This window comes from Onychomys torridus, chromosome 5, assembly GCF_903995425.1.
Source record: "Onychomys torridus chromosome 5, mOncTor1.1, whole genome shotgun sequence".
Lineage (NCBI taxonomy): Eukaryota > Metazoa > Chordata > Mammalia > Rodentia > Cricetidae > Onychomys > Onychomys torridus.
The window spans coordinates 37,600,826-37,617,755 of NC_050447.1; the positions used below are offsets into that span (position 1 = coordinate 37,600,826).

General features: G+C 39.8%; 1 protein-coding gene across 3 annotated transcripts in view; it reads left to right on the forward strand.

Moving 5' to 3' along the window:
• The window catches only part of Ap1g1 (adaptor related protein complex 1 subunit gamma 1), a 93,146-nt gene that overhangs the window by 36,601 nt on the left and 39,615 nt on the right, over window positions 1-16,930 (forward strand). For all 3 annotated transcript variants that reach the window (XM_036187150.1, XM_036187148.1, XM_036187147.1), the window contains exon 3: window positions 11,306-11,430. In XM_036187150.1, coding sequence (XP_036043043.1) covers window positions 11,306-11,430 — 125 coding nt within the window. The remainder of the gene's footprint in view (window positions 1-11,305; window positions 11,431-16,930) is intronic.

Here is a 16,930-nt window from a genome sequence, read left to right on the forward strand (position 1 = left end):
AACATTTCCTCAAAGGTGTGTGACCTTTCACTTGTGTGGTTCAGACACCGTCTCAGAGGCTTCCTATCCCAGATCTATGTGTATGTGTAGTGCACACGGACAGGAAGAAGACAGCTAGCGGGGTTGCCTCTCTTTCTCTGTGGGTCTAGGGATGGCACTCAAGTCTGTAGGCCTAGTCACAAGTGCCTCTACCCACTGAGCCATCTTGCTGATCACAAGTTGAGTACCTAAAATTTATTTTAGGAGTAGAAAACTGGGGTCCAGGACCAAATTTTCTACAGTTACGTTTTGGAAAATTGTTTTGAATTTGCTACCAATCTATACAAATGAAGGAACTTCACATAGAAGTATGGGCTTCTTCTATAGTTTAGAAAGATCAGAAGCTTTGGCGACAGGAGATCCAGGTGGCAGCCAGAGGGCTGGGCAGCGTTCTGTTTCTCCCTGGATCCAGCCTCCCTGTAATGTGTCGTTTCCTGTGTGTGAGTCATTCCTGTCAGTGCGCTATAGCTGTCCTGACTTTGTAACCCCTGAAACACAGTGCTTGCCATGAAGTCTCATGCATTCTAAGAGACATCTCTCTGCAGCTTCTCCAAAGCTTCTGTCCCTAATTACAAACTGTATCCTTAAAGATTTGTCTGTCTGTGTATGCGCGCATGCACATGCTTTGTTCTTTAATTTTTTTAACAATTGTGTCATAAGTACAGTTTCTTTAAACAAACTCAATTTTTAATTGAGATTTAGTTTTATGTGTATGGTGTCTTGCCTGTCCGTATGTCTATGTACCATGTGCACACATTGTCCAACATAGCCAGAAGAGGGTGTCAGATGCCTTGGAACTGGAGTCACAGCTGGTTGTTAACTGCCTTGTTGGTCCCAGGCCCTCTGGAGGAGCACTCAGTGCTCTTAATTGTTGAGCCATCTCTCCAGGTCCCAGAAATACAGTTTTTATAGACTTCTTTGCCTAGCAACATTATTGAACTTGATTCTCAGAGTTGCTCTCTATGTGGTTAGTACTGTTATCTGAGAACAAAGGCAATTCTTTTTTCTCCTTTATAACACTTTTCTCATCTGCTTACTACACTGTATAGGTACTGCAGTATTAAAGAGACAGTATTTAATTCCATCTCTTGGGAGGCAGAGGCAGGAGAATCTGTGTGAGTTGGAGGCCAGCAAGCTCCAAGACACCAGGAGGACATAGAAAGACAATATTTTAAAAAAAAGAGGAGGAAAAGAAAAAGACAATAATAGTAGGCATCCTTATTAAAAACCTTGAACTACATATTATGACTAAATCTGGTGACTGTCATTGGCTCGAGGTAGTTATCCTTTGTCATATGAAAACTCTTGCTATTTAATTTCATGAGATGCCTTTTCACTGTGTGCTGAAATACTCATGGTTTTCTCTTTTAACCACTCTTAGTGATTTTTATTAATAGCTACTGTGCTGCTATAGTCTCCTTGGTAGTTTTTCTTTTACATTGCCAGATTGACCTTACCAGTATTTGAACACATACCTTACTTCATTTTATTTTGTTCCTTGACATACCCTACAAAACAGGAGCTCAGGTGGGTGGGTATTTGCCTAGATACACAAAGTCTTGGGTGATGATGTATACCTGTAATCCCAGCACTCTGGAGGTGGAGGCAGGAGGATCAGAAGTTAAAAGTCATGCTAGGCTATATAGAATTTGAGGCCAGCCTGGGGTATACGGGACTTGTCTCAAAGAAGAAAAAGAAATAAAAGTCCTAAAAATGCCGGGCGGTGGTGGCACACGCCTTTAATCCCAGCACTCGGGAGGCAGAGCCTGGGTCTGTGAGTTCAAGGTCAGCCTGGTCTACAGAGTGAGATTCAGGAAAGGAATAGGCACACACAAATAAACAAAACAAAACTACACTGAGAAACCCTGTCTCCAGAAACAAACAAACAAAAATCCTAAAAACAGTGATCACACCATTAACAGACCCTGATTGTGATTTCCAAATGCTATTTCACTTTAAAAGAGTCTGAGCCCATTAGAATGATGACAGATCCTCAATGCAGATTGTGGAATATACAAGACAAGTTAGAACCATTAGTCTGTGTCAGGAGCCAGAAAGACTAGCTGCAGAGGTTGGTACTAGAGGTTTCAGTAGTCATTGGAAGAGTCTGTTATGCTCCCAATTCTGATGACTGAATATTGAGGTTAATAGTGCAATTGATTAAAAATGATGTGCCCTCCCCCAGTCTAGCAATGTGGGTGTTGAACGCAGGCCCTAAACTTGCTAAGTGTGTGCTCTACCGTAGAAGCCCATCTTCAGCATCAAGCAGGTTAGTACCCATGAAAGCAAGCTAATAATTTTATGAACTTCATTGGTTGTCCTTAAAAGATACTATAGAATTAACTCATTTTGAAAGTGGTCAGTAGAAGGAAAGGATTTATCTTTACTTTTCTTTACAATGTTTCAGAAGAATTGATGGTAATGGGATGATCTATATAGAGATGTTGCTTCTTAGAATTTTTGTTTAGCTGATAAAGAGGGGAGTGTAAGAGAATTAGACTGTTACAATCTTGCAAAACCTGATGATCAGAAGTACTGCTGATGTCTGAGGAAGAAAGATGATAGAGTGCCCCCTGATGAAAGTGAATATTGCTATCTGAGGGTGGCACATATTTGCAAGATCAAATCAAAACAAACCTCATTGCATCTGATCAAGCCATTTAACTTATATAATGGAAAGCAGTTATTGTCCATTATGTAAAAACAGTGTAACTGTATTCATTACAGCATTGTTTTTCCTAGTAAAACATTGTAAACAACCTATTTGGTCTCAAAAACAGTAGGTAAGTTTATATTCACAAGTAGGGGTGTGGGGTGGAGAGTAGAACAAATGATACAGTAAATGTGAATTAGAGTTTGTATTGATGGGGAATGAGAAGATCAGGGAAATGATATATTTTTAAATGTTTAAACACCGAAAACAGCTTTTCTACATGTGTAGTAGGGACAGCAGTTTTGGGTGGTTGGTTACTTCTGAAATGGAGAGGAAGCAAATGGCTCTGAGGCTTATTAACATACTGAGGCTTCAATTGAAATTATGATATATAATATATTTATATTATATCTATATATAAATAATATATCATATCTATCTATCTGTCTGTCTATTTATACTTTTAAAGTAAGCCAGGTCTGGTGGTGCAGACCTGTAATCTAGCTACTTAATCAGGATTGCAAGTGCAAAGCCAGCCTGGACAACTTGGTGAGACACTGTCTTACAGTGAAAAACAAACGGCTGAGGATGGGGCACAGTTGGCAGAGTGCTTGCCTCGAATGCCACAGGCCCTGAGTTGAGTTCAGATGGCACAAGTCTGTAATTCCAGCACCTGGAAGGTGGAGGCAGGATCAAAGAGTTCAAAATCATTTCTCAGTTACATTGTGAATTTGAGGCCAGCCTGGGGTTCATGAGATACTGTCCCCCAAACAACAAAAGATCTCAGGTTTATTGACAGAGTGATAAACTGTTAGCCTATCGTGCAAAGAACTCTAAATTTTCAGGCATCACCCGGCCTCCACATTAAGTTGTGCAAAATATTGCTTGATAAAGGTAATTGGTATGTCAGCTAGTATTAGGGTTTTTATATTTTTTTGAATAAAATATTTCAGTTATTTTCTTAAGAGAAGTGATTCTTCAATATGAATGTTAGGTTTTAGAGTTTTTTTTCTCTTGTCAGAAATATAAAAAAAAAGTTTCTGGTGTGTAAAGATGTTGTAGTAATTGTAACATGCTTTGTTTTTCAAAAGTGTGTGTATGTGTCTGTGTCTGTGTTAAACAGGGAGTTATTTTTTTAATGGTAAAATAAAACAAATGAGCATAAATTTTTTTTTGAAAATGGAAAATATTTTTAATCAATAATGAAAAGATAAATATCAAATATAGTTCATAATATATAGCTAAAATATTTTTAGACAAAATAGTTGAAGTGAACCTGTTAGTAAAGTTTTTTTTTTTTTTTTAAATGCCATTTATTGCAGGAGGGAGGAAGTCTTAAATACAGGCTTACAGCACAATGGGAGAACCCTGGAGGGCAGAATGAGCATAAATCTTCATTGTTAAATTTTCAAGCAAATGAATCCGTGCTCCTGACCTCCTGTAAGAGCCTTCTAAAAGCTAACAGAATGGATGGAGCACCTTTTTTCTCTGGACAGCCATATTAAACACTGATAAAAGGAGACATTTGTATTTGCTTCAGGAAAGTGACAAGACCAAAAACCTGTTGGCTGTTCTTTTCTTTTTGGTATGTGTGTGCTGGTGCACTTTGTAGATGTAACTGGCTTGTTAAATAAGAAACACAGAACCAATTGCAGAGTTAAAAACCACGAGGTCAGAGCAAGAGCGGAAAACCTTACCCTTCACTGCTTCTGCTGTTCTTCCTCTCCGCCAGAGAGCTACCTCTGTGTATCCTATCTTTTTTATAGATTTTCTGTTCTGTTTTCTCATTGGTTGTAAACCCAGCCACATGACCTCCTCGTCACTGCCTGTTTGTACAGACCTCCAGGTCTTCTATGGTTGAGATTAAAGGTGTGTGTCTGCCATGCTGGTTGTGTCCTTGAACACACAGAGATCTACCTAGCTCTGCCTCCCAAGTGCTGGGATTAAAGGCGTGCGCCACTACCACCCAGCTTCTGCTCTGGCTTGCTCTGACCTCTAGGCAACTTTATTAACATACAAATAAAACCACATTTCAATACAAATAAAATATCACTATAGCACTTGGCCATGTGGACTCACGTGGAGGCCAGAGGTTGGAGCTCCCAGTTTCAGCTAGAGTGGCTGAGTAGTGTGCGCTTGGGGTTAGCCTGGTATGCACATGGCCTAGTCTTCCTTCCAACCCCATTTCTGGGATCACAGATGCTTGCTGCTAAGCCTGACCTTTAAAAAATTTACACACACACAAAACAAACAAAACAAACAAAAAACAAAAACCGCCATTTGTTTATGTATGTGTGTGTTCACATGTGCTCCATGACTTTTTTTTTAAGATGTATTTATTTATTATGTATACAGTGTTCTGCCTGCATGTATGCCTGCATTCCAGAAGAGAGCACCAGATCTCATTACAGATGGTTGTGAGCCACCATGTGGTTGCTGGGAATTGAACTCAGTACCTCTGGAAGAACAGCCAGTGCTCTTAACTTCTGAGCCATCTCTCCAGCCCCCGTTCCATAACTTGTGTGAGGAGATCATAGTTCATTTGTGGAAATCCATTTTTTCTACCACATGTGTCCTAGGAATTGAACTCAGCTTGTCAGGCTTGGCGGTAAGCATTTCACCTAATAAGCCATCTTACTGGCTCTCAAGCCTACTTAAATTCTTTCTTTCTTTTTTTTTTTTTTTTTTTTTTTTTTTTTTTTTTCCAGACACATTTTCTCTGTGTAGCTTTGCGCCTTTCCTAGAACTCCCTCTGTAGTCCAGGCTGGCCTTGAACTCACAGAGATCCACCTGCCTGGTCTACAGAGTGAGATCCAGGACAAGCACCAAAACTACACAGAGAAACCCTGTCTCAAACAAAACAAAACAAAAATCATCTAGAATCTAGAAAAATTTTGTAAAAGTGAAGTTGTTATCTGGGTGTGCTGTGCATCCTCTAATCTCAGCATTCAGGAAGCCAAGGCAGGCAGAGCTCTTTGAATTTGAGACCAGCCTGATCTACATAGCAAGTTCCAGGCTAGCCAGGACTGCATAGTAAGATTCTCTCTAAAACAAACAGTCTCCACTTAAAATCTTCTCTATCACAATTTCCTTGAAGTAACCAGCCATGCTGGTGCATAACTATAACTACACTTGGGAGATGAAGGCAGGAGGGTCAAAGAGTTTAGAGTCATCCTTGAGGTACACAGGGAACTGTTGGTGAAGGCCAGCCTGGGATACAGGAGAGCCTGTCTCAAAAAGCTGTAAAGCCAGAAATAAAAAGGAATTTCCTAGAAGTGTCCTATACTTTGAAAACTGCCTGTCAATCCTCACCAGTCCAGTTTAAGAGTCATTCCTAAGACTCTGCTTTTCAAGAGAGGACTCATGGCTTCTGGTCTCTTAGGCTTGCTGCTAATGGCTGACTCGAATGCACCTGCTGAGGAGGATTCTGAGGCCGTTTCAAAAATCAGCCCCAGAGGATTAATGACTACCCAGAAGACAATAATAGGAAACCCAGGCCCCTAACTGGAATTAGGGTTTAAGTGGTCCAGCTCCTAATTTCTTTCCAGTATGTGGAAAGAAATTCTTTCTAGTCCAGTATGTGTTTTGTAAGGAAACAGAAGCCTATCTCTGATCATTTTTCCCACCAGAATTGGGTACCCTTGTTTTCATAGTATCTTATGCATAATGACAGTCTCTCTCTCTCTCTCTCTCTCTCTCTCTCTCTCTCTCTCCCCCCCCTCCCTCCCTCCCTCCCTCTTTCTCTTTCTCTCTGTATACTGTAGATACTGATTTTATTATATATTCCCTTTAAATTGAGTATCAATATCTTGCACATTGGTTGCTACACTGTAGGAATTTACTAAATTAGAGCAGTGTGTGTTTAGAGATGAAGCTGGTGGTAACCATACTACCTGAAAACAGCATCTCACAACTAGAAGCCAAAGTTAAAAAAAAAAATCAAGGAATAGGAAGAGGTCATTATCAGGCTTTGAGATTAAAGGTAGGAGAGAGGCAGTGATTCCTGTGTACAAGCAAATATATTGCAGTGCAAATTAGTGATGTTGGCAAAGGGGAATGTGACAGGAGATACAAAGTAATTAGCAGCAGAAAAAAGCATAGCTTTTGTGAGGATTAGGAACAAACACTGAAGCGCTTACAAGGCACCTGCAGCATAAAAGTGTTCTTCATGAATTTCTCTTAAAAAGACTGATTCACTACCCCCTTAACTAAGCATTGCATCTTAATTCTAGTGTCTTACTTTGTAAAGTGCTCTCATATTCAAATGTGCTTTTGTTAGGCTTTGAAATATATACTGTCCAAGTATATAGAAATAATTTCCCCCTCAATTTTTAGCTTTTCTTAGCATTAGCCACTTCCGTTTCTGTTTTAATTAATGAATTTATTCTCTCCCAGTCTTGTATTTTTATTATTTTTATTTGGAATAGGTAATAATAGTGTAATTGATTCTAAATTTGAAAGATGCAGAAGGGTTAGGATAAAAACTCTTTCTGTTCTTACCTTTCCATCACTACTTGTTCCATAGGCCACCAGTGGTTCAACTTCTTACTAACATCCTTCCCGATACATAATATACATTGTACACCTGCAGTGAAAGGAGTTTGCATTGGACACTCATCTGTCCTCAACAGTAACCCTTATCAGTATATCATAATCCTACTCAAGGAACTGAAGAGGTGGCTCAGTGGTGAAATACTTGCTGCTCGTGCAGAAGACCCAGGTTCAATTCTCAGGACCCACGTGGTGGTTCACAACTGCCTATAACTTCAGTTCCAGAGAATTTGATATCTTCTTTTGGCCTGTGTAGATATCAGGCACGCATATGGTGCACATATATACACTCAGGCAGAACACCCATACAAATTAAAAAAAAGTCTTGCCTGTCGGTGGTGGCACACGCCTTTAATCCCATTGCTTGAAAGGTAGAGGCAGGCGGATCTCTGAATTGGAGGCCAGCTAGGGCTGCACAGAGAAGCACTGTCTTGACAAACAACAAGAACAACAACAAACATTCTTTGGGCTAGGGCATATAGCAGCATGACAGAGCACTTGCCTACTTAGTTCTCAGGAGTCCTCGGGTTTCCCAGCAACACAAAATATAAATGTCCTTATCCCCCCCCAACCCCCAGCTTGATGTGCTCAGGGTATGCTTTGCTCAGTGTCTTGCTACGTGAATGAATCATTATTCATTATACTGATGTCCTGTTAGTGGCACATATTTTCCATCTTCCTAGCTGAAATATTTGAATAATATTCATTATTTTCCCTATATGATTCTAAGTAAGTGCAGATTCTTATGAGAATCTGCCAACTCATATGTTGTATATATTTGTAATTTAAATAGATCCAAACTTTCTACATTGTGCTAGTTTATACTCCTATTGTAAAGGCCTCGTGCTATCAAATGATTGTTAGTCTTTGCAGATCTAGAGTTAAAATTAGTGGCTGGAGAGATGGCTCAGTGGTTAAGTGTTTGCTGCTCTTGTGAAGGACTGGGGTTTAATACCAGCATCCTTATTACGTGGTTTCAAACCACCTGTAACTCCAGCTCCAAGGGATCTAATGCCCCATGACACTGGCATTTCCAAAACTGCGGGCATCCCTTGCTCCAACTGGGCTACTCTTTTCACCAGCAGCTTCTCCTGGGCTTTATTTAGTGACCCTAGCCCAGAAACACAGTGCCAAGCCTCAGCAGCTCTCCATGACCCCTCACACCTTCAAAACCAGCATCACCTGGGTGACTCATACATTACCAAGTACAACCTTGATCATGTCTGGAACATAGTTTCTGTGTGCTATTCTCAGGATACATTTTCTAGAAGATTTTACTTCAACGATGTTGTTCTCTTCTTAATCACTACTAATTTTTCAGCTTCAGCTGACCAGCATTGACTATCCCAGCAAAGGTTTCACTTTAGCATTTCTGGTATCTTGTTAATCACAGCTAATTAATTCTTTCAGCCCCAGCTAAGGAGAACCACAGAATCTTCACACAAAAAGGCCTGTAGAGTCTTTGCTTCCCTCTGAAACTTCACGAGCCTTCTTCACTATTCTTAACAATCTTATCTTCCCAGCTCCTGAAGAATAGCTAGCTAACTGATGACTTTTCTAGCCCAAAGTTCCAAAGTCCTTCCACAATCCTCCCCAAAACAACAAGGTTAGGTTTGTCAAAGCAATACCCACTATGCTGGTATCAACTTATCTTAGGTACTATTGCTGTGATAAATCATCACGACCAAAGCGAGCTGGGGAGGAAAGAGTTAATTTTTATTTGGCTTACACTTCCATATCACAATTCATCATCAAAGGAAGTCAGGACAGGAACTCAAACAGAGCAGGAACCTGGAGGCAGGAGCTGACACAGAGGCCATGGAGGGGTACTGCTTACTGGCTTGTTTCCCCTGGCACCTATTTAGCAAGCTGAGCATGGTCTCATGAATACCAGTAACTCCAGCCCTGGGGGTGGGTGGGTGGTGACAAGGCAGCTCACAGAAAACAAAAAAAGTTTGAACAAATGAAGTTCACCTTTATCATTTACAAAATCTATCTCAAAGAAAGAAATGGTGACTTTTGTGTGACTGTCTGAAAACACACTCCTACGGGGTTGGGGATTTAGCTCAGTGGTAGAGCGCTTGCCTAGCAAGAGCAAGGCCCTGGGTTCGGTCCTCAGCTCTGGAAACAAACAAACAAACAAACAAAACAACAACAACAACAACAACAACAACAACAACAAAAGACCCAGGAAAAAAAACCACACTCTTAACAGTATAAGGGATGCCTTAAAGAGTGTGGCCTGCTTACCCTTTCTGAAGATTGAATTCTGAGGGGAGGGGCGATATGGGAGGAGAGGAGGGAGGGAAAACTGTGGTTGGTATGTAAAATTAAAAAAACAAAAACAACAACAACAACAAAAACAAACAAAAAACCAGTCTTTAAACAGCAGAGTCCTCCAGACATGAGGGTGATTGAAGCCTCTTCAGTGATGGGTGCTTTGCCCTGATATTATGGCTGATTTGGAGGGTCTGTAAGACACCATTGTACTATTCTCCCTTCCCCTCAACTTACAGTGTAGAATACAAATAATTATATATATATATATATATAAAAGAGTATGGCTCCTCACTAGATAATCTAAAATGTTTTTGGATAGTTTATTTGTATAGTGCTTGGAGTTGGCTATGAGCAAGTTTCTGTAATGATAATGGAGACTTTTGTGATATCTAGATCTTGGCATTTTCTTACATGACAAAATTTTTATAGAATTATTCAGTGGAATGTTTGAAAGATAAGCTTAAAGTGGAATTTTTATTATAGTGTGTTTGAGTGTGTTATACAGCCCAGCATGGCCTCAAACTTGTTGTGTAGCTGAGGTTGACCTTGAATTGACCCTTCTGTCTCCAACTCTTGAAAAGGGAAGCTTTGGTAACAGTTCAGCTTCTAATCGTCTCCTTCACCAGCAGGACCTTTTCCACAGACATTGTAAAAAACAACTTCTATTCAGAAATCGTTGTTACAATTGGAATAGACTATGTAGCAGGAAGGGTGGGGCTGCTGCTTTCCTCTTCCCTCTCTGCTCCCTGCCCCTTTCTATAGAAAGCCATTCTCCTTTTGATCCTGGCCTTGGAATCTTAGCATTGTGATAGTGTGGTCAGTCACCTAACTTGAGGTGCTTTTGGAATTAAAAGGTGCCTTAAAAGAATAATTAAAACTAGCCACAGACAGTTCTATGTCTTCCGTCTCACTTGAGCACATTAGATAAATTCACAGTGGAAAGTAGTCTCACCTGACTGTCGCTTCCTATGTACACAGGTCTCTCTGCTGGAGGCCCTTACACAGATGTATGATTCGGAAGGAGAGTGTAATTTAAGAGCTCTACTTGGAGAATTTGATTTGTGTATGCCCTTTGAAAAACACTAACCCAGAGGGAATGCTTGACCCTTTTTTTTTTGTCCGGGTGAAACCTTAAACTATATCCAAGTAATTGTGACTTTCAAGAAAAGCCCAGTTTCACTTTAGCTCTGAAGAGTTAGTTAATAATAGTTGTTTTATTGTTTTGTGACCCAGGACCTCACATACTAGACAAGTGCTCTTCCAATAATTGTCTGAAGGAAAAATATAGAGAACATTTTAGGTTAGTATCGCTCTGTTTGCTGGTGTTTTGCTCTGGAGATTCCTTGGTTCAAGCTCTAAATGTAGTACTTCTCATGTTATATCAAAATTATTGAGTTAATTGCATATTTTGATATTTAAGTTAGTTTAGTGCTTTATTTCAAATTGTTGAGTGTTTTGATTATCAAAACGGGAACCAAATTTTTGAAAAAGATTTGTTGTTTTATGTGTATGTATGTGTACAAGTGCCTGTGAAGGCCAGAAAGAGGAGTCACTACCCTGGGCCGGGAGTTACAGGCCGTAGTGAGCTACCTGATACGGGTGTTTTGAACCAAACCCAGGTCCTCTGCAAGAGCAGCAAATGCTTGCTCTTAACCACTAAACTATACAAATTCAAACTCCAGTCCCTGTGAATTGTGAATTAAAAACAATGCTTTTCCTTCTCTGTTCACCCCTCCTCTTTTTTTTCTTCTTTTTGTTTTTGTTTTGTTTTGTTTTTTGTAGTTGGAGTGCCTCAAGCTAATCGCCTCACAAAAATTCACAGACAAACGCATTGGGTATTTAGGAGCAATGCTGTTATTAGATGAAAGACAAGATGTGCATCTTCTCATGACCAATTGTATCAAGAAGTAAGTCATGTCTTTCCCTCCCCTCGTAACAACTGCTCTTTTAAGGATTGCTTAGGAGAGTAAGAGTGTCTACACACTGATTTTAAATTTCTTGTTCAGAATATATGTGAGTGTCTCCTGATTGTAGCTAATATTGTAAAGATACTAAGCAAAAGAAAACGAAAGCATTGCTGTACATCTTTGGACATGATATATAATTAGCAATTAGATAAACATTTGAATGTTCTTAGAAAAGAGAAAGCATTAGTGAAATCTAGATTTTCATATTTTGTATTTCTAGGATATTGGATACCATGAATAATGAAATTTTACCTTTATTTAAAGTTACTAATCTGTATTATGAGTTAGGGACTGAAATTTTAGTAGTGTAGAATTGTACTCAACCCCTGTGAAAATAATAGACTTATTTTATTATTGTGTGTATATATGTGATGTGTGCATGTGAGGGGAGCGTGGCCAGTGGGTGTTTGCATGTGTCAAAGGACAACCTTGTGGAGTTGGTTCTCTCCTTCTACCTTTCCGTGAGTTCCAGGGATTGAACTCAGGTCATCAGGTTTGTGTGGCAAGTGCTTTACCCATTGAACCATCTCACCAGCCCTGAAAACGTTCTTTTGAGAGAGAGTGCTGCTGTGTATGCCTCAGGGTAACCCGGAACTCTGACTCTTCTTACCTCTCCAGTGTTAAGATGAGAAGTGCAGTTGTGTGCAGCATGACTTGGCCCCTGAACTCATTGCATAGCATCTTTTAGAGTCCAGTGCTTCTTCACGGATGCCGCAGTGGTTAGACTTCCTTACCTTTTGTAGCATCCAAGGACCACCTGCTGTGTGGACAGAGGAGAGGATCTAGGGGAAGCTAGCTGTTTTCTCCAGTACCCTCTTAGAATATGCTGTGAGCTGGGTGCAGTGGCATGTGCCTGTAATTCTACCACTTATAAGACTCAGTCAGGTGATCTCAAGTTCAAGGCTAATCTGGGCTGTTTGGTGAGATAGTACCAACATGCAAATAAAAAAAAAATAAGAGGAATTCCGTTAGAAAGTTATGGAAATTCTTCAAGTCTTAAATGGTCAAAAGTACCTTTGGGTTTTGGTTTTTATCAATGAATTTAATATTTAAAATTTTCTTTTGTTTGTAATATTTTTGTATTTGACAGAAAATAGAAAGAGGATAGACATTAGGGGTATAGATGATATCTTCATAGACATTTAAATTGTATATTTCTTTCTACTTGTACTGATCTTTCAACTTTTTCAGTGTAATAGAATATTTCAAAATGAGAGTTACAATTTGGTTGTAATTGTGAAGTGTAGCATTTAAATGTAGGCTGTGAACTTAATTTTGGGAAGGATTTTCTTTTTGGCGGGTGTTTATGGAATATGAGTAGTGAACACACCAAGGTGATTAATTATTCAGCTTTGTTGCACACCTGCCTACATGCCAGGGGCTGTTGTAAGCACCAGAGTGGAGAGTAGAAAAACATGAACAGCATCCCTCAAAGACACGATAATACATCCTTAAAGGGTCTTCATGGTTATCTTTCACATCCCCTTATGGACAGGGTTGGAAGGCAGTTTCTTTTCCTTCGATTCTTTCATGGTCTGTTGCCCTGTTACCTAACCTTTCAGTCAATGTGCAGAGAAGCTGCCAGTTCTGCCCAGCAGCAAGACATGTTAGAGTTAATACCAAACCAAAGGATAGGCTCGTAGCTTGGTAAAAGCTGAAAAATGAGGCACATGAATAAAGAAATCTTGATGTTTAATTTCTATTTTGAAATAAAATCTTATCTGGGTGTGGTATCACATACCTTTAGAGTCAGATAGATCACCCGTGAGTTTGAGCCCAGCCTGATCTACATAGTGAGACCCTGTTTCAAAAAACAAACAAACAAAACAAAAAAACAAACAAGAAAATATACTTCATTATGAAAGCTAGGCTGTCTCAAATTCATTGTGTAGTCCAGGCTAGACTTGAAGATTCTCCAACCTCAGACTCCTAGGTGCTGGTGTTAGAGGTGTGCGACACCATTCCCAGCTTGTATTCAGTTGTTAGGCCAAATCCCAGGTGAATTTAGGAGAGGATATTCTCAGATAATTGAGAATTGATAAGCATTTCATTTTAAGCATGGCATTATTCATGTCTCCCTTGTTTGCTCATCTTGCACATTTAAAGTCTATTAACTGTGTGTGTGTGTGTGTGTGTGTGTGTGTGTGTGTGTGTGTGTGTGATATGTGTGGGTTTATTTGTATTATAAGGCTCAGGGTGTGGCAACAGTTTTAATGCTTAATACTAAATAACTGCCTTATTCATTGCCAGAGGAAAAACTTAAGGCATTGAAAGATCTTGGAGTGAAGTCTTAAGAAATTGAATTTAATATTTTAAGAATTTGCATTTTGAAAATAGCCTTAACTATTGAAAAAGAATACAAAATCAACTAGATATTTGTAGGAGCTGGGCCCCTAAGTGTTAAAAATCATAATTGATATTCAAGCTTTACTTTAATAATTTTATCTTCAACTATTAAAATTGGTATGGTATAAAAGAATAAACTTAACTTTTAAACTTCATTTTTTTTAATTAAAAATACTAATAATGGGGCCAGGCATGGTGGTGCAGTCCTTTAATACCAGCACACATGAGGCAGATTCAAGTGGATTTTTGTGACTTTGAGGCCAGCCTAGTCTATGTAGCAAGTTTGAAGACAGTCAAAGCTATATAATAGAGAGACCTTGTCTCAAAGAGCAAACCAAACCAAAACTAATAATGGCCTGGTGGTTTAGCTTAGTGGTAAAGTGTTTGCCGTGTGTGTGTGTGTGTGTGTGTGTGTGTGTGTGTGTGTGTGTGTGTGTGTGTGTTGTCCCAATAACTCTCCTTCCCCAGAGAATAATAGTGAACTGTTAGTTAACATAAGTACTTTTCTTTTTCTTTGGAGATAGAATCTCACTATGTAGCTCAGGCTAGCTTGGTATATGTTGGAATTGTAGGCACATGCCTAGCTATAAGTAAAATTTTCTATGAAAAATATTTCCTAAGATAAATTCGTGTGTGGAGAGTGGCATTATTTTATTTTAGTTTTCCACTCTAACCAGAGGAGTATAGCTGTATGTTCATGTCTTCTTCAGTTCCTTGATTGTGGTCTATTGACTGATGGAGGTGGAGAGCATCTAGCAGGTGAAATGTGGAGAAGGGAAAACTTGGCAGTTGCATGGCACATAGTCCCAGCTGTTCTGTAGCTGAGGCCAGAGGATCACAGATTTGAGGCCTGTCTGGGCTACATAGTAAGTTCAAGTTGGATCTGGGCAACTTAGCCAGATTCTGCTTCAAAATAAAAATAAACAGATGCCCCATGGAAGATAGAGCTCCTCCTTACTTAGCATAGGCCTGGTTCAGTCCTAGCACCACAAAGAGAAGAGAATTGGCTTTTCAGAGTACTTAATCATCTTTGCTACTATGCTAAAATTGAACAGGTGGCTGGCACACTCTCTTTCTCTCTCCCTTCCTCCCTCCCTCTCCCTGGTAGTTTTTCAAGACAGGGTTTCTCTGTGTATCTTTGGCTCTCTTAGAACTCACTCTGTAGACCAGGCTGGCCTCGAACTCACAGAGATCCTCCTGCCTCTGCCTGCTGAGTGCTGGGATTAAAGGTGTGTGACACCACTGCCCAGCTAAGAACATTTTTTTCTAACCATTTATTTGTTTTGTATATGTGTTGGGCTGAGCGTGTCAGTGCATGTGTGGGTGTCAGAGAACAACTTGGGGGGAGTTGTTTTTCTCTGCCTTATGGGTTCTGGAGATTGAACTCATATCACCAACCTGGACAGTAAAGTGCCTTTACCCCCTGAGCCATCTCACTCACCCCTTAACCAATAACATATTTACCCATGAATGATTTCATACTTGGGAAAAGAAATTGTTCACCAAGTTCTGTAGATCTTCTGGATGCCAATGCATCTCATCATAAAATAGCAGAAAGACCTCATGGGTTAGGATTGTCACTGATGTCAGCAGAACAGCCATTATTTATAAACTGTCAAGCTTGTAGAGATGATAGAAGTTTTCCAAAACCTCAGTTTTTACTTCAAAGCTTGGATTATGTCATTAGCAACAAATGTCAGCTGTTCCTTTTGAAGTTATATGCTCACGTGAGTTTGTCCAGAAAGACCTCAGGCTGGTCGAGCATTCCGAGTGATGGGATCACAGATGTGCGCCACTACTGCTGGCTGTTGGTTTAAAGAAGCTGCCTTCCTTCCTTGCTCTCCAGCTCAGCCGTGCAGTGGTGAACACAGTGGTCACTGTTGTTTAGTGCTGCTGCTTTCCCAGGGCCTTGGACAGCAGTTTTCCCACCACTGCTTTTACTAACTGCAGAGCTCGGCACAGTTGACAGTATGGTAGGATTATGAAAAGAGTTTGCATCTCATGAACTATTGAGATGTCCGTAAACTCCGAACCAATATTTCTCAACCTATGGGTCGTAACCCTGTTGGGGGTCAAATATCAGATATTCTGCATATCAGATATTTACATTATGGTTCATAACAGTAGCAAAATTACAGTTATGAAGTAGCAACAAAATAATTTTATGTTTGGTGGTCACCCAACGTGAGGAACTGTATTAAAAGGTTGCAGCATTAGGAAGGTTGACCCATGTTGTGCTAAATAATAGCTGAGGTGATCGAACCTAGGGCCTTGTGCTTGCTAGGCAAGCGCTCTGCCACTGAGCTAAATCCCCAACCCCAGTTCATGTTTTTAATACTTTAGCTTTTTTTTTTTTTAAATAAAACACTATTTTATACAGTAATATATTCATTTTTGTTGCAATCAGAATTTCTGAGGCTATAATATATAAAGAAAAAAATATTTATTCAGTTCACAGTTGTACAGGCTGAAAGTCAAAGATGTGGTAGCCTACCAAACTGCTTAGCTTCTGGGGAGAGCCTTGTGGCAAACAGCATTTCACACAGCAGGGGTACATGTGTGGAGAGGGGGAATCACACAAGGAAGTGGAATCTCTTGCTCCATTAAAGCAACCCAACCTCATGGGAAAGGCTTAGTTCTCAACACCAATGCCACTTCTGAGGGCAGGGTGCTCAATGATACAAGGTTCTGTGTCTTAAAGAGGCCACCATCTCGACCATGAACACATTGGGAACCCAGCTTCCAGGATACAAGGCCACACAAACCACATTGATGTGTTAGAAACACTGAGGCTCATTGTCACTATCTAGCTTAGTATGTTAAAGGTACTTTCACTAGTGCTATTTTTATCATAGTAATAACAATTGCTGGTTTTCCTTCTTGAACAAGTGTAATTAGAAATACAGAAAATATTTAATGTAAGGTGGCTAATGGGTAAGATCAAAGGGGGCCAGAGTAACTATATTTTTGTTGTGTTTGCATTATCCTAAATTCACTAGCAATTGAGATTTCCTTTTCTGGTAGTTTTTTTCAATTATTTATTTATTTTAGGGGCAGAGTCTCAATATATAGCTCTGGCTGGCCTGGAACTTGC